Source organism: Leopardus geoffroyi, chromosome B4 (genome assembly GCF_018350155.1).
Source record: "Leopardus geoffroyi isolate Oge1 chromosome B4, O.geoffroyi_Oge1_pat1.0, whole genome shotgun sequence".
NCBI lineage: Eukaryota > Metazoa > Chordata > Mammalia > Carnivora > Felidae > Leopardus > Leopardus geoffroyi.
Window position 1 is genome coordinate 99,681,812 of NC_059341.1, and position 19,020 is coordinate 99,700,831.

General features: G+C 36.8%; 1 protein-coding gene across 8 annotated transcripts in view; it reads right to left on the minus strand.

Annotated features, from left to right (window-relative positions):
- The window catches only part of CAPS2 (calcyphosine 2), a 106,899-nt gene that overhangs the window by 26,291 nt on the left and 61,588 nt on the right, over positions 1–19,020 (minus strand). For all 8 annotated transcript variants that reach the window (XM_045463195.1, XM_045463197.1, XM_045463196.1 and 5 more), the window contains 7 exons: positions 16,869–16,991; positions 13,715–13,782; positions 9,836–9,955; positions 4,947–5,021; positions 3,723–3,818; positions 3,541–3,634; positions 1,337–1,455 (listed from right to left, as the gene is read on the minus strand). In XM_045463195.1, the coding sequence (XP_045319151.1) occupies positions 1,337–1,455; positions 3,541–3,634; positions 3,723–3,818; positions 4,947–5,021; positions 9,836–9,955; positions 13,715–13,782; positions 16,869–16,991 (695 nt within the window). The remainder of the gene's footprint in view (positions 1–1,336; positions 1,456–3,540; positions 3,635–3,722; positions 3,819–4,946; positions 5,022–9,835; positions 9,956–13,714; positions 13,783–16,868; positions 16,992–19,020) is intronic.

Below are 19,020 nucleotides of genomic sequence, written 5' to 3' on the forward strand. Positions count from 1 at the left end.
TCTCAGAGTTGGAAGAGTGCTTAGAGATTAGTCAAGTCCCACCTCTGCTTGCTGCTTTAATCCCCAGAAGATTGAATATGCTAAATCAAGAGCTAAAATCCTTAAACCTTCCAAGAACTACCTTTAAACATTATATTCATTTTGTAGCTATTTCAATGTTCTTTTAAAATTAGTAAAACTATAAAATTTAAAATCAGTTTTAACTTTCAAAGTACAAAATGTAAAAACGTTATTTTAAAAAGCGAAAAAAAAATTGCATGCATTTGAGCAATACAGCACATAACAAAGAAACAGACTTCCTTTAGCCAATTTATGGGATGTGTCCTCTAACACACACACAGCACACCAGTTGTTGTCATTCTGATATGCATATAGCACGAAGAAACACTCAGCAAGAACAGCATATATACATATATATTCTGTGATTTAAAAATATATATTTTATTATATATTCTGATTATACACATTTTACATTTTATTTATATATATTACTTATATATAAATATGAATATATATAAAACATGTTATTTATACATAATACTTTGCATCAAACATGTTTTTAAATGAATTTTCTTTTAAATCAGAATATATATTATAAAGCATATATAAATAATATATATTGCAATTGACATGTTCATACATATATATTATAAAATATATATAAGTAATATATGTGTGGGGGCACCTGGGTGGCTTTGTTGGTGAGTGTCCAACTCTTGATTTCAGTTCAGGTCATGATCCCAGGATCATGGGATCGAGCCCCAAGTTGGGCTCTGTGCTGAGTGTGGAGCCTGCTTAAGATCCTCTCTGTCTCTCTCTCTCTCTAAAATAAAATCTGTTTAAAATGTATGTTTTATGTAATAAATATTCTGTGATTTAAAAAACTCAAATTCATTTAAAAGCACTTTTTGATTCATAGCACTTTTCTTTTCATTACGTATACCATCAATCCATGAATACTATAAGCAACTGCTAAAAAAAAAAAGCATTACACTAAAAATGTGGGAAACATTATAATATGGTACTGTAGCCTACCTTTTAAAATTGATAACTTCGGTGGCATTTGGTAAAATAAAGGTGATATAACACAGGCAAATTAATAAAATACCTTAAACAGAAAATGGGACATTTTTTATCTTTATTTAACTATTCCCACACATAAAGTGTATTTGAGTACAATATAGCACATAAAGGAGTCAAATATATCTATGCTTTGTTTTTCGAAAATATAAACCTTAACTAAAGTCAAAATGCTTTAGAACAGAATATCATTTTAAGATCATAAAAAATAGTGTTTTCACTTACTTTCAAAATGACAAGTGCATATTTTACTTACTTGAGAGAATCCAAAGCTATCTGATCAATATTAGTGATTCGAAGTATAAGTAATGTGTTTTCTTTTATGCTTTCTGGAAGTCTGGGATGATCAGAACTCAAAAATGTCAAGTTTGCTCCCTAAAGAAATTAACAGATGAATTATTTATTAATTTTTAATATTTTTAATGTTTATTTATTTTTGACAGAGAGAGAGACAGAGCATGAGCCGGGGGAGGGGCAGAGAGAGAGGGAAACACAGAATCCGAAGCAGGCTCCGGGCTCTGAACTGTCAGCACAGAGCCCGATGCGGGGCTCGAACTCACAGACCCCGAGATCATGCCCTGAGCCGAAGTCAGACACTCAACCGACTGAGCCACCCAAGTGCTCCCTTCGTTCTTTCCCTCCCCTTTTTCTTTCCTACTTTCCTTCCTTCATTCCTCTGTTCCTCTCTCTCCCTCCCTGCTTTCTTTTCTCTTTCTTCCTTCTCCTCTCCACCCCATTTGTTTCTTGGAAATCATAAAAGGGAGCAGAGTTCCACATCTGGTTCAAGTAATACAGAACAGGGATAGTGAGAATAAATCATAAACTACACTAAATCATTAAAGCAGCAGCTCAAAGCAAGAGGTAACTTTAATTTGGGGATAGACATGAAACGTTCTGTCTGCAGGTTGTGAAATGGGATTTGGAGTTGATGTTCTCTAGATCTCAAGAAGCAGGCTAGACTGACATATGTCTAGTGTATTTATTTAATCCAAGTTTAAGATGTAAAGTTTTTCCTCACCCCAACTCCTCATGTAACTAGTCACAACATCTTATTGATTCTGCCTCCTGAAGACTTTAAAATTTTTTTCTAATTAGCTTCAGAGACACAGCCACTTGCCTAATTCAGGTTGCCGTTACCTCCTTCCTAATTAATATTATTCAGTCCAATCTGGTTCTTTCTACTAGTCTTCAATCCATTCCCCATATTGTAACTAGAAAGATCTTTCTAAATCACAAACCAGATAATGTCAGCTCCCCTTGTTCCATCCACCTATCATCTTTCAATGACTCCCCAATACATTTTAGATAACTCTTTAATATAAGTCTACTGTTAATAAGTTCTGACTCCTCTCTTGCCAACTCTTAACTTGAACTAAAGTTCAGCCAGCTAACTACTTCCGGTTCTCCAAATAAGCCATGTTCTTTCATGCTTTTGTTCTTTGCACGAGCTGTCTCCTGCACCTGGAAGCCTTTCCTCTCCTATCTACTTATCCCAGCCTAGCTAATTCCTTTTCTAGGTCAATGTTGGATGGCGCTTTTTCCAGGAAGCCTCTTTTGACCCAACAAAACTGAATCATTGCCCCTCCTATCCAGCCCTCCTTTTTGACTGTATTTCCCATTAGAGTGTAAGCTCCATGAAAGTAGGAAACTGACTTAACTTATTCACTGTTCTATCTCCAATGTTTATCCTATGAGTATATATGTTACCTGGATGGTCACTGTGGATAGTGTTACATTTGAGATAATATAAACATAGTAATTTAAAATTTAAGAGCACTAGGGGCTCCTGGCTATCTCAGTCCCCAGAGCACACGACTCTTGATCTCAGGGTCATGAGTTCAAGCCCCATGTTGAGCGTAGAGCTCACTTTAAAAACAAAAATAAATACAAAACAAAATTTAAGAGCACTATACAAATTGTAATGTTACCGAAGACCAACCCATTCTAGGGAATCCTTGTTATACACCATAAGTCAGTAGTTGTGTGAGGTGGGGAAATCACAAGGAGGATAAGCTAACTATCAGATATATGACAGCTCCAGAGGCCAAGTATCCCTCTATACGGAGAAAAACATGCATCTTCAGGAGATAAGCCTGCAATTATGAGAAGCATTACTCCTGGTACTACTGAAGTAGCCACATACTTAGTGGCACAGCCTTGAAGGCCTTAAAAGTACCAAGAGACAAGCTCTCCCAAACTTATATCTCAGATTTGTGGGGAACGGTAGAGTGCTATGGGGAATAAAGCTATGCTTACATTCAGGCCACCGGGATCTGGACCTGAGAGGCAGAACCTCCTGGGGAAAGAGCAATCGTTAGCCACTCACACAAATGCCCCTGCCCTGTAAAGAGTAGAGGTAATAAATTGAAAACTAGAAACCCTGTTCCTCCACCCCCACAGGATCCTACATAATTCAACATGTGGTATTAAAACATTGGCATACATACGTACTTAACTTACAATATAAAAATCACCAAGTTGGTATCGTTTTCCTTTTCTTCGTCCACACTGATGACTATAAATGTTTTTTTGAATAAAAGGAAGCACATTTGTTCTAGAAGTTAAATGACAAAAGTGCAAAGTTAGTCAGATTCTCTCAGAAGTCATCATCTTGCGAGTTGTAACAATGTTTTATGGCGTACCTATTTTTCCCAAATTGCCGATATTCATAAATTGTTAGGGACTGGTCATGAGTAAAAAAGAACCCAATCAGCTCTCTGCAAGCATCACGTCCATTTCTAGAAAAACAGAATAATATTAAAGATTTTCAAATAGGCTAATTTTCAAATTAAATAATAAACCAGAATTGTGTATGTCAAAGAATAGCATGACTCTCTTGAATGTATGCCAATGAGCAAGGGGAAACAACCTGGCTTGCTGAAGTGTCAGTTTAAGTAAGATTTGGATGGAGAAAAAGCTTTACCTTACACTGATATGAATATAGACATATTACAATTTAGATTGCTATTTTGACATAGAATTTTAAGATAAAGTGAAAATTTTTTTTAAATGTTGACCTTGCAAGAAGCCACTCAAGGATAGACATTTTCATCTTTGCCATTAATAGAAAGTTTAAGGGGCTCCTGGGTGGCTCAGTCAGTTAAGCATCCAACTTTGGCTCAGGTCACGACCTCACGGTTTGTGAGTTTGAGCCTCACCTCGGGCTCTGTGCTAACAGCTCAGAGTCTGGAGCCTGCTTCGGATTCTCTCTCTCTCTCTCTCTCTCTCTCTCTCTCTCTCTGCCCTCCCTTCCTTGCTCATGCTCTGTCTCTATCTCTGTCTCTGTCTTTGTCTCTCTCCCAAAAATAAACATTAGAATAAAAATTTTAACGAAAAAAGAAAGTTTAAAATCACTAAACAAACATGATAACTTTAAAAAACACACTTCACCTTTAATATACACAAAGAACATCAGCATTTTGTATGATTGGAAGTTTATAAGACAGAGATAACATATGTGAGAATCATCTTTCTTCTCACTTTCCTGTATCTATCAATAATCTACTAGTGATTTAAACCATTAAAGGAAAATCAAATAAAGCAGCTTACATAAAGGTTAATTTTTAAATGGTCTACCATTTTCTACTAGTAGTATATATCATCAAAAAATTCACTTCTAAGTTTCTTTTCGAAAGACATTTTAAAATCACTTTTTAAATAACTTCTAATTAAAATGTCTTATTTATAGGTTCCTAGTTCCTATAATTTTTGCAACATACTAATAAATATTACCTAAAATATTCATTCTACATTCACATTTTTTATTTAAATGTGACAAAACTAACTAATCTCATTTTTCTTATTTCTATTTGAAGAGACTATTTTTTACAATTATAGAATTAGAAGTTTAATAAAATCACAATTACCTTGATATGATCCTACCATCAAACTGTACTTTGTGGGAAAGCATGTTTTCAGTTAATGTAGAATGGGTTCTTATCCTGTTAAGAAATACACTGGTCAATAATTATTTTAAAGTTACTTACACTACACTTGATGTAAATGATGAAGTACGAGAAAAAGTTACGTTGGTATTTTGAAACGCACAGAATGAAGATGAAGTTATAACCCCCCCCCCCACCTCGCCCCGCATTTTGAGTGCTCACTGAAGCCGACTCGGAGGAAATAACCCTGAGATGCAGTCTATAACACATGAATGACTTCTATTTGAATGTATAGTATCAAAGTGCTACACAAGTAAACAGCACATTTGTAACTGGTCCTACCTGCAGCCATTCCTAACCCTGTTCTATGCCTCCCTCCAACCATATAATTTGCTTTTTTAGTTTTTTTTCCATTAGAGGTAACTAAGGGACAAAGTCCTGCCAATAACTTCCAAGAAAGACTTTCTTTTACCCTGGTGACAGAGTGTGGCATGGGAACAGTTCCTGCCTGTGAATGTGGCAGGGAAAAGATGCCAGCCATCAGGCAAGCATGTCAGAAAGGCCAATAAGATCTTGAGAAAGCCAGCCCAGAGCTGCGTCATCACTGAGCCACTGGCCTAAAACCAACCACTACCTCCAGGCAACTGGTTATGTAAGAAAAATAAATCCTGACTTGTTTAAGTCACCATCCGTCAAGTTTTCAGTCACAGGCAGCTGAAAACATTCCTTACCAACAAAACAGAATAATGGAAAAGGATGCTGGAAGAGGCTCCAGCCTTGCAAGAGGTCTATCTGTAAGACCCCAGGCTGCTTATTTAATCTTATGGCCTTCATGAAACACAAAACGACCTCACGAAGATTGCTAGTCCTAAAATTTTGTTTAATAATATGAAATAAAACCCAAATATCCACACTTTGGAACCCTGTTACTAGTAATCTCCTTTATATTAAGAAATCTGAAAAAACTGGTCATGTGTCTTTACTCTCCTTCCTAAATAACTTTTTGGCACTCCAATAAAACTGCAGGTGTAATGAAACTGCAATAATGTAAATAGTAAGTGAGAATATGAGTCATTGGGATCTTGAAAAGTAATACTTCAATAAAATCTAAGTCTCTATGAAAGGTAAACAGGATGCACACAACAAGAGCCTATGGACCAAAGGAGTTTGTGAACACAGGATGGAGTCATGAAAAATTGGTCATCTCGATTCAACTTAATCCATTAGTATTAATGTGCATATTGAATGCTCACTACATGCCTAAAAAAATTCTAAATGCTGAGAAAAAAACAGCAATAACAGCTACTATTTATTGAGAACTTCCTAGACATCAGTCACTATTAAAATCACTTAAATGTGCATTGGTCCATTCAATGCTTGCAATAACTTCATGAAGTACTATTATCCCATCTTACAAATAAATTTTACAGAGTCATATAATTACTGCATGACAGAGCCCAACCTTGCTCATAACCATTATATTAGATTGCTTCTCAAAGATGAACAGAATTCAATTTAACAGTGATAGGTTGAAGTAACAGCAGCTTAGAGTCTAGAGTCTCCGTGAAAAGATAAAAGAATAAAACATTTACATTATAAATGGAAAGTTCTATGCTAAGGTTTTAAGTATCCAATAAGTAGTACCAAACACTTCTACCCAAGTTCTTAACCAATACAAAGTAAGAATCAGGCAGATGAAGATTAAAATATGTACTTTATTATATTACTAACTATATACTATTACTATATACTATATACTATTACTATATACTATATTACTAACTATATTACTAATTATATTACCAACTATATTATATGACTAACCCACTCATTCCCAGTGGGTAGGGACCCTGCGAAATGTAACGCCTTGAGCAGCTTCTGCAGGCAGCTGGCTCCCAAGGAAAAGAGAAGAGGAAGGGCTGCCCAATACCTGCTATTCCCACTTCCAACTCTGAAGCAAAATCCTCTTCTCCTTCTCCAGGAAGAATGAATGCGGGAGGACGAAATCCATGAATTCAGTAATTCTAACTAATACCACTATAGTATTTTTCACTGAAGGAGGCTCAATCTAAAATTTATATTGACAAGGGGTGCCTGGGTGGCTCAGCTGGGTAAGCATCCGACTTCGGCTCAGGTCACGATCTCATGGTTCATGAGGTCAAGCCCCAAGTCAAGTCAGGCTCTGTGCTGACAGCTCGGAGCCTGGAGCCTGCTTCAGATTCTGTGTCTCCCTCTCTCTCTGCCCCTCACCTGTTCATGCTCTTTCTCTGTTTCTCTCTTCAATAATAAACATTAAAAAACTAAATTAAAAAATAGGTAAAATAAAATTTATATAGAAGAGGAAAGGGCATAGTATATCAAGCCAATATTGAAGGTTTTTTTCTAATTACTCTAAAAGAAAGCAATACCAATTAAGACAGGATGATATTGGTGCAGAAATACACAACAGGGAGACGAGACTAAAGGAAAAGCCTAGACACCAACCATACATTTATAATAATTTGATATATTAGGACATAAGCAGCATTATGAGTTAGAGGGACAATGAGTTTGTGATAGGTAGAGATTTCCTAAAGATACATAGGGCACTAACGATAAGTGGAAAGATCGGCAAACTGGTCTACATCAAAATTAGTAAACTCCTATTCAGCAAAAGACTTGATCAAGAAAATGAAAAGGTGACCATAGAGGAAGAAAAGATCTGTCCAACAAATATAACTGAAAAAGGACTTGTACCAAGAATATATAAATTAAGTTCCACAGATAAATGCAAAGAAGATAACCCAACAGACTCGAAGGGAAGATTCATGTAAGAGGAGATCTGTTTCATATAAGGGGATACTGATAACACACCCATAAGAACTAAGATGAAAGACATTGACAATACTGAACACCAGCAAAGATGTGGTGAACTAGAATCCTCTTACTGCTACAGGTGGGAGTGCTAATTGCAGCCACCACTCTGAAAAACTATTTGGCATTATTTTTTAGAGCTGAACAAATGCATACTAAATGGTCCAGCAATTCCACTTCTAAGTATGTACTGAGCAGAAACGAGGACGTATGTTCACCAAAAGGCATACACCAAAGTTCATGGAAGCACCACTCTGAAACAGCCAAATGTCCATCAACATCGTGAGTAAATAAACCGTGGCATATTTATATACAGTGAAATACTGTACAGTGAGAATAAAAGACAAAAACAAATAACAACTCATAACATGTTGACTCATAAACATGTTGAGCAAAAAGAAGCCAGATACATAGTGTCTAAATTTTGTGACTTCAGTAAGTTTATAATAAGGCAGTTACCATCTATGATATCAGGACAGAGAGCTTACCCTGTTATGGTAGGGGAAGGGGATAGGCAGGCAAGGGGAGTTTCTGGGATGTTCGTAATGTTCTATTTCTTGATGTAGGAACTTGGGACCTGAGTATTGTTCACTTTGTGGAAATTCCTTTGCTGTACACTTAAACTGTGTACATTTTGTGGACATATACTTTATTTCAATAAAAGATTACTTTATAAAAAGAAACATTTAGGGGCACCTGGGTGGCTCAGTTGGTTAAGCATCCAACCCTTGATTTCAGCTTAGCTCATGATCTCACAGTTTGTGGGTTCAAGCCTGGAGTCGGGCTCTGTGCCCACAGTGTGGAGCCTGCTTGGAATTATCTCCCCTCCCCCACCCCACCACTTGTGCCTCCCCCCTCCCCAAATAAATAAATAAACTCTAAAAACACAAAGAGAAGTTTAGATGTGTTAGCTGAATAATGACCCTCCAGAGTTGTTCATACCCTGTACCTCAAAACATGTGAATATGTTACAATTACATGATATGATAAAAGGGACTTTGCATGTGTGACTCCAGACCCTGAGATGAGATTATCTGAAATTACCCAGCTGGATTCAATGCAATCACAAGTGTCTTCATGAGAGGAAAGCAGAGGGATACTGTGACTACAGAAGAGCAGTGTCAGAGTGATAAAAAACAAGAAAGACGAGCAGCCATTGCTGGCTTTGAGCATGGAGGAAGGGGCCATTAGCCAAGGAATAAAGGCAGCCTCTAGAAGCTGAGAGAGACAAGGAAATGGATTATCCCCTGAAGCCTCCAGAAGGAATGCAGCCCCGTCAACACCTTGCTTTTAGGCCTCTGACCTCCAGAACTATAAGAGGATGAATTTGTGTTGCTTTAAAATACTGTGTGTGGTAATTTGTCACAGAAGCCATAGGCAATTAACACACAATACCTTTGAGTATTTAAGGTATGGAAACACCCTTCCAGAAAATAAGAATGAAACAAAAGAGAACAGTTCTAAAGAAGTACTTCTTGGCATGTCCAGCAGTCTGAAAATATGAAAGCATTGCTGCAGAAACTGGATTTTGTGTCTATTGATGCTGAAGCGAGCCATCACCTGCCAGTGAAGTTGTTGACAAATTTAAGTGGAATGCACCCCAAAACTGTGAAAGCCCAAAGATTTCATAAGCTACAACGTAAAAGGCAAAATGACAATAATAATAACAATAATAATAAACATTTAAATAATACTAACTTTGAATACATTATATCAATGAGATTCAGCACATACAAATGTCTCAGTTACTATATTGTATATTGTCACATATATTATCTCCTAAGGTTGTAGCTGTCATTCCTAAGTTACTAATAAAAACCCTAGAGGGCAAAGTATACCCCAATACCCTAAATTGGCAGAACCGAGATGTGAACTCCAAAAATTCCACTTCCTTTCATATAGAAAAAAGCAAAAATAAGCCAATAAAAAGGTCTTTTCAGTTAGACACAAAAGTATACTTTTAAAAATTCATTTATAACATACTATATCCTCATTCGATATAAGTGAAGTCTTCTTACTTAGTTTCATGTAGCGTTCTTTTCCTAAATCGAAGAGGTGCCATCTTTGAATCTGGAACGATATGAATGCTTTCTTGTCTCTCAGAGGTTAAGTTTTGTTCTGGATCACTGATCACAGCCCTACACAGAAAATACAAAGTCTGACAATTCAGTGTGATAACGCATGACTCTAGCATTCACATATGTGTAAGCAGCTAGAAAAGCTCAACTACCAATGCAAACTTACAATTATATATTTGCCAGATACTGAATGAATAAATTTAATAATTAAAAACTACTAGCCATAAAAAAAACAATCACTCCTATCAATCTTTTTCCATAAATATTATCTAAAAATACACTGAAATTTTTGAGAAAACTCTGAGCTTCGTGTCTCTCTTTAATTTTTTTAATGTTTATTTATTTATTTTGAGAGAGAGAGAGAGAGAGAGAATGCACAAGCAGGAGGAGGAGCAGAGAGAGAGGGAGACAGAGAATCTCAAGCAGGTTCTGTGCTGCCAGCACAGAGCCCAACTTGGGCATCAAGCCCACAAACCATGAGATCATGACCTGAGCTGAAATCAAGAGTCAGATGCTTGGGGTGCCTGGGTGGCCCAACATCTGGCTTAAACTCAGGTCGTGATCTCGTGGTTTATGAGTTCAAGTCCCACATTGGGCTTACTGCTGTCAGCATGGATCCCACTTCAGATCCTCTGTCCCCCTCTCTCTCTGTCCCTCCCTTATTCATGCTCTCTCAAAAACAAATAAAATAAACCTTAAAAAAAAAAAGATGCTTAACCTACTGAACCACACAGGCACCCCCATGTCTCTCTCTTATTATTCTTTCAACAAATAGACATTGTGTTGATGACTTCTGAATAAAGATGTGAAGCAAAGTAAGTAAGCAACAATATGGATTTCTGGGGGAAAAGCATTCCAAGCAGAAGGGAAGATAAATGCAAGGTACCTAAGACAGGAGTGAACCTTATGGTATGTTTGAGAACAGGGAGGAAGCTGAGTGGCTGGAACAGAATAGATAAGAGAGGGAGAGAAACAGGAAAAGTGATCCAAGGTCTAATGATGGGCAGATCATGTAGGGCTTGGGTAAACTATATTATTGACGATTTTTTAGCACATCTGATCCATATCCTTGCCATGGCCTCATTATAGGTGTACTGCACTTTCTTCCCCTTTAGCTTTGGGCTTAGCCATTTGACTTGCTTTGGCCATTATATAGAGCTGGATGGCTCTGCTGATCTCCACTAAACTAACTTATGTAAGTGTGGGTTGTTTGTGGATCTGCTTGTCTAGGATAATCTTGGCTAAGTGGCCCAAGCGCATTTGCAGAGTCACGTTCTTAAGACCAGTGGGTTGGCCAAGCTGTGTTCTCATAAATATAGTAAAAGCGCAAAAAGGCCAAGTGGGAACACATAAGGCTTCCTAAGTCCTAAGCTCTGAACTGAGACCAATGTTTTTATTCATATGTAACTGGCCAAAGTAAGTAAAAAGTAAGAACCACTTGGCCAAGCCTAGCTTGGACAGTTAATCTGAAGATACATGAGCTCTAATTAATTATTGTCTTAGGGGGCGCCTGGGTGGCTTAGTCAGTTAAGTGTCCGACTTGGGCTTAGGTCATGCACGATCTCACAGTTTGTGAGTTCGTGCCTCCCTTCAGGCTCTCCGCTGTCAGGCAGAGACCCCTTCGGATCCTCTGTCTCCTCTCTCTCTGCCCTTCCCCTGCTCGCTTGTACTCTCAATAAATAAATAAACAAACAAACAAGCAAACAAACATTAATTATTGTTTCAAGCTACTAGGTTTTGTGGTGATATGTAATCAATACATAGATATTACTCTGATGTGGAAAATTACTGGAAGGTTTTATCTGGCTTGCTTTTTTTTTTTTTAATTTTTTTTTTCAACGTTTATTTATTTTTGGGACAGAGAGAGACAGAGCATGAACGGGGGAGGGGGAGAGAGAGAGGGAGACACAGAATCGGAAATAGGCTCCAGGCTCCAAGCCATCAGCCCAGAGCCTGACGCGGGGCTCGAACTCACGGACCGCGAGATCGTGACCTGGCTGAAGTCGGACACTTAACCGACTGCGCCACCCAGGCGCCCCTGGCTTGCTTTTTAATAGACTTACTCTGGCTCCTGGGTTAAGAATAGACCAACAAGGGGCAAATGGAGACACGATAAGTGCAGTTAGAAAGTGACTAAAATAATCCAGGAGAAAGAAGATGACAGTGTGAGCAGGGATGATGGCAGAAGAAGGAGTAAATTTATTGTGAGGGTGGAAGTGAGAGTGATTGCTGATAAACTGAATATAGGATTTGAGAAAAAGAGAGGCATCAAAAGCATCACCAAGATTTTAGGTCTAAATAACCTGAAGAATGGAGCTGCCTTGGAGGAAAATTAAAGAGGATTTGGTCATGGGGAAAGGAAAGGAAAAGAACTTCCCGGAACCCAGATTGGCAAATGTTCCACTGGAGCCTTAGATTAGGGAAGCATCAGCGTATAAATGGTTTTTAAAGGCATGATACTGGATGAGATCACTTGGGAACTACATGTAGAAAAAGTCCAAGAATGGAGTCCAGTGTACTCCCACATATAAAGGCAGTGGTGATGAAAAGGAACCAGGGGAAAAGACTGAGAAGGAGCAGAAGGGAGGAGGAAAACTAGCCAAGTGTCATGGGTAGGAAGCCAAATGGGAAAGAGAAAAGTATTTCAAAAAAGGAGAAGGTTTCCAGTGGAGAAAGACGTTGCTGGGTCAAATAAAGGAGAACCGAGAGATCGCCATTAGTGGAACGACATGGATGCCACTCGTTATCTTATGAGGAGATGTGGTGGCACAGTGAGGGTGAAAACACCGACAAAGTGAGTTCAAGAGATAAGTGAAGGAGGTGCATTGAAGCCTATAAGAATAATTAATTATTTCAAAACAAGTTACTGAAAAACATGCACGTAAAAATGCACTTTCTCTCTGCCATCTACACAAGCAATACTTTTTTTCAAAGCTAATCATAAGTCTCTCTCTCTCTCTCTCTCTCTCTCTCTCAAAAATAAATAAACATAAAAAAATTTTTTTTCAGCTAACCAAAAGTCTTAGTTCTTTCTTGAAGGCATCCTAGACTATTCCGCCTTTTCTGAAATCTTGCCATATTTACATATTATCCTGCAATTTGAAACAGCAGGTATTTAACCTTTACACAGTTTTCTAAGAGTTATGAAACTGGAGATTAATTTTAAAATTTCTAACAGTCCCACAGTTTCCAAACTGTGCACCAAGTCCCTCTAGGGTGCCACAGAAAATTCATAGGGACTACGTGAGATGTTTTTAATTTTTGAGGGAAACAGTGATACTTGATATTTGTTGGATGCTACCTGAACTACTAGCTCAAGGTAATTCACAGTTTGAACAAGAGATCATGTTACGATGATGTCAAAACGTTGCAAAGCAGGGTTTTCTACAGTTGCTGTGATAAATAGTAAGTGCTATGTGCAGTCAAAAGTGAAGGTGACAGTATCCTACACATTTCTAAGGTTTGAGGGATTGGGCAGTGTCCCAAAAGGTGCAAACAAGTAATTGAGGCTATTTGAGAATGAAATAAAAATATTTTTTCTTTCAATTTATGTGTATTATTTCTTCAAATGGCCATTAAGTTGTAATGAAGTAAATACTTAAGTTATTTAGATAAAAATACTTAAAAATAGAACTGTTGGGTATTTCTACTGACTTAGGATTGCTATGAAAAACAAAATAACTAAAACACTATGAGTGCAGTGAACAGAGAAAGTTTGAGAGCCTCTGAGATAGCCACTTGCTGATTGACTAACAATAAAAAAAATTAACGAAAACTTTCTGAATGGATTTATATTACTCATTACTAACTCTCACCCACCTAGATAAGTGGTCTATCATCACTTGCTCTGCAACAGTCTGTTTCTTCTTCTCTGCAGCCACAATTTCCTAAGAAGAGAAAAATTTTTTTTTAAATTTCATTGTCCATAAAATAGAACAATACTATAGTTAAGACAAGAATCCAAAATATATGTTAAATTTCCAAATTCCTTCTTAAATATAGATTACTATATCCATCACTAATAAAAGAATCCTAATTATTTAATCTAAAAATACCATTTATTTCCTAAAAAGTGATACACTTAAATTTCTGTAGAAATCATCAGAGTTTTCCATGCACAGCCTCTGAATTTCATGGAGCTAGAATAAAGGAGGAGGAGATTATTATATCCCTATCCTTGACAGATGCCCTGTAAAAGGCACTTTAACCTGCTCCAAGAATACCAACCCTGACACAAAAACAGTTTGTTCTAAAAATGTAAATAGTAGATATGAAGCTAAAACTGAATTGGAATCATTCAACCTTATATCAAAAATCTAAAAATAAATATTTTTAAAAAGCCTTCCATCATTAAAAGGATAATAATATTTTCATGCATATAATCCATTACTCAATTGCTGGTTTGATTAAACTATCTTCACACTATTTTTTGCTCTTCCAACTCATTTGAAAATATTTTTACTATATTTTAGGTTATATGAAATTGAAAGATTAGTAATCATTCAATTCCAATTACATTATAATGTGACTATATTCACTAAAATGTTTCTTTTCAAGAGTAAATAAGTTTAAAAAATTAAGGAGTCAAAATAAAGCTTGTTCTATTTTTACACTGTAAATTACTGTCATCTCCCTTGATCACTCTAGTAAATGGAATCAAGTACAATAACATTCCTTCGATAAAGGCTTTGTAACCTTAGGGAGAATGCTCCATTTGAAACTAACGCAAAATTCAAATAAGAATGACTAAAGGCATATCATAGAAACTACTAAGAAAACTGGGAATTTGGGCACAACTATTTAAATATTAGTCTATAGTTGAATTTCATCTTTTTTTTTTTTTTTTTTTTTTTTTTGGTTTGGTAGAACTTAAGATACAGTTTACACATCCAAATACGCCCCATATAAAGTTCATGTCGTTTAACATAACTGCATCTGGTGTTATCTAAGCTCATGACAATTTATAATGACTTCTTTAGTAATCAATGTCAAACAGCAATTAAAAAGTTAGAAAACTTGTGGTAACTTACAGGTACAGCAAAGCATGTTTTATGTCTAAGGGGGAAGAAAGTGAACACTGACTAAAACATGAAATTATATACAGAAAAGGTCAGCCAGAACAGAGGTGTAAAACTCAGAAGCAAGCAAAAGAGGTGAGATTAATGAGTAGAAAGCCCATGCAGAAAGCCCACCTTGAGTGTTGACATTTATGGAGGCTTATTGTAGGAAAGGTTAGAATCACCCTCAGGCACACTGATTTAGAGGCCTGTGTAAACAAAAAGCAGATCAGAAGCAGAAGCCACACTGATTCAAAGGATCTGATAATGTTGAAAACTGACTAGCAAACTAAAAGAGATGGATATAAAAACCACACAGGCTCACTGCTTCTGTTGTTGAATTAAATGTTGTTGAATTAAGTGGTTAAAAATTAAAATGTTTCCACCTACATTTTAAAAATAAATCAGTATTGGGGCGCCTGGGTGGCTCAGTCAGTTAGGTATCCGACTTCGGCTCAGTTCATGATCTCACGGTTCATGGGTTCAAGCCCCGCATCGGGCTCTGAGCCCATCCAGCTTAGAGCCTGGAGCCTGTTTCAGATTCTGTGTCTCCCTCTCTCTCTGCCCCTCCTCCACTCGCGCTCTGTCTCCCTTTGTCTCAAAAATAAATAAACTTTAAAAAAAATTAAAAATAAATCAGTACTAATTTCAAACGCATTCAAAGTGTACTCACACAAATATTTCCTTGGGCGGATGTGGGGGGGATGATAAATGCCTGCTACCACAATGAAGTAAAATGTACGTGATGCTGAATTCAGTGAATTAAAATGATTGTGAGTAAAAGAAATCCACTAACACCCAGATGGCTTTGGATGAAATCAACAACACTCAATAGGCCTTAAGTATCAGTAATACTCATTTCAAGTGTAACTTCAGGAACATATCAAAGTAAGCCTTATCTGGGATACTGTTTTGTCTTATAAAGCAGCTTTTTTTAATTCTAGGATAATCCTGGTAAGATTCCTTATTCTATTAAACATAAATATCTCAATAATAATAGGCATATAAAATAATGTTTATGTTGTTTTAGTAAAAGAACTATAGCAAAGTAGTAACTTGGTCATCCACAGAAAATCAGTACATAGTCCGGAGACAGATTACACATTGTTGTCAATTCAGAACATACTAATTCCAGATGATTGTAATTCCAATAAAATATATATTGACTTCCCTCTCAATGATAATGATAATGTAACTGGCTAAAACTGTAATGTTTTATTATATTTAGGTTATTTAAGCCAGAATTTTCCCAACTTTGGAACCACCACACACTGGTATTTCATCAATTCATTACTAATATGTCTAAGATATTAATCACCTGGGGGTGTCTGGGTTGGCCAGTGGACTCCAACTTCTAGCAGCTTGGTCTGATTACCCCAGGACACTATAGAAGTGTCATTATCTATTTGTATCAGATCTGCCCTAAGCGATCCTCATCCAACAATCCAATTGATTTTATAAAAGATGCAATTTAGAGTTAATATTGAGAATCTAGAGCTTTGTTTCCCTTTTCCTTAAAAAAAAAAAAAAATTACTTGATTCCTGCCCTTTTCCTTAACGTGCTGGAATTTCTCTAGTCTTATTTGCTTATCACTTTCAAAAAACTAACTAGTTTACTTTGGAGGCAGGGGTGATGCTAAATTAAACCCACTGACAAAAACAGCAGCCAATTAACATTTTTGATAGCATAAACTAAATTTTTACAAACTCTTAAAGATTCAAGACTATTTTTCCACGGTAAATATACCAAACAGCAACCATTGGTAAAAATGAGGACTCGATTTACTCATTAGTGAACATCCACCTCAGTCCAAATTCAATTGTTGCAATTATTTATTCAGTTTTAAGTCTGTAAAATCTTGGAGGGCAAATGAACTTAATGGGTTAACAAGTAAATAAAAATACTGGTAACTTACGGCATCAGACTTCCTCATACACCATGGTGCATTGTACGGGATGTCTGCATAACCCTGCTGTAAGAGGGCCTTCCTATCCAGAGTTGTAAGACCATCGATGATGGCTGCTTCACCTTGTACACACTGCAAGTGAAAGCAATAAATAAACTCATGAGAGTTTGTACTCAGTTCACATACTTAGCATATTTGTTTTTAACAAAATAGAGTATTAAATCACCTCTGAACATGTCAATAGTTATTTGTGTAGCAGTTAACAGTACAATCTCTGACAATCAGATTGCCTATTTGAATCCAGTTCTTCCACCTTCTAGCTAGATGACCTCTCTGTGCCTTGGCTTACTCATGGCAATGGGAATTAATAACAGTATCTACTTCACACACACACACACACACACACACACACACACACACACACACACAGATTAAATGCCCAACACCTATAAAAGTATCTGATAGAGTCGGCATTAGATACAAAGTAGCAACTATTATAACTATTATTGTCCATTTGAGTCTTTGTAAAGTTAATAAAAATGGGCAATGTCCACTCCTTCATACAATGAAATTCAGAAGTACTAAGAGATGGGGTTTATCCTTTAAGGTAAAGGATTCTCTGGGATCCTAAAGATAAACACTAAATTTTTCTCTGAATATAAGATGTACTTATATTCCCTTAACAACAACAACAAAAATGTCCAAGTGGGATAGCAATTGCCAAAAACATAATAGATTTCAAGAGTTTTTCCTCCAGGGTTTGTTCTCACTTTAGATCCTTCTCGAAAGGTCACACTCCATGTTCATACTCTACTCTGTCTTCATGACCTTTGACTACTACATGAAATCTTATACATTTGTTTGTGAATTATTGCCTGCCTTTCCTGCTAGACATTCCATTAGGGTGGAACTGTCTTTTCTATTGCAGTATCCCTGATGCCTGAACAGGACCACACATTGTGAACACTCGATATTTATTCAACAAATGAATAACACACCTTGTATAAGTATTAACTATTGGGAAATCAATTTATGAAGATACTTTATAATTTTATTTATTTACCTGGTAATATATTTGTTTTTCCTGCATAGTGATTTATTTTAACAGGCATCAAAAAAGATGTTTAGCATTATATAAGGTAAATTAAGCTGATTAAATTAACAGATTATGTTCAAGTATAAGCAAAGGTCTGCACTAAGTTTAGACTGAAAGAAACTTTCAGTTTTTCCTGCATAGTGATTTATTTTAACAGGCATCAAAAAAGATGTTTAGCATTATATAAGGTAAATTAAGCTGATTAAATTAACAGATTATGTTCAAGTATAAGCAAAGGTCTGCACTAAGTTTAGACTGAAAGAAACTTTCAAAAGATTTTTATTTATTTTGTTTCAGCTTATTTTTATCCTTTTACAAAAGGGAAAGGGTGACATTTCCCCCTTGGTATGTCAAATTTAACCTCCCCAGACCAGACTTCCTGGTGGTCTTCCCTCCCCTTCCAATTGTTCAGGCCCAAAACTTTAGAGGCATCCTTCATCATCTCTTTCTCCTAAGCCTGCAACCAAACCATCAACAAATATTCTCAGCAAATATTCTCAATTATTCAAAATCTACCCAGAATCTGGTTTCTCATCATGACCACTTCTTATCCAACTCTGCTGCCATTGTCCTCATCTCTTGTATGGCTTATTGTGACAGACGCCACAAATATCTTTCTGCTTCCAGCTTCGCCCCATTCTTCGCAAAACCCATCCTCAACACAGCAAAGGCGCTTTCTGCCTCAGAGTAAAAGGCAAAGTTCTTACGTGGTCTACAAGGCCTCGCAGATCTGCCTCCCCGCCCTCCCTTAACTCTCTCCTCATCTTTCCCTTCCTCTTCCTCCTCTGACCACACCATCCTCCTTGGTATTTCTTCTTTTTTTAGTGTTTATTTATTTATTTTGATAGAGAGAGCCAGCATGGGAAGAGGCAGAGAGAAGAGAGAGAGAGAGAGAGTGAGAGAGAATCACAAGCAGGCTCCGTGCTGTCAGCACAGAACCTGACTCGTGACTCAAACCCACAAACTGGGAGATCATGACCTGAGCCAAAATCAAGAATCAAAGGCTTAACCAACTGAGCCACCCAGGTGCCCCATCCTCCTTGATATTTCTTGAACACTCTATGC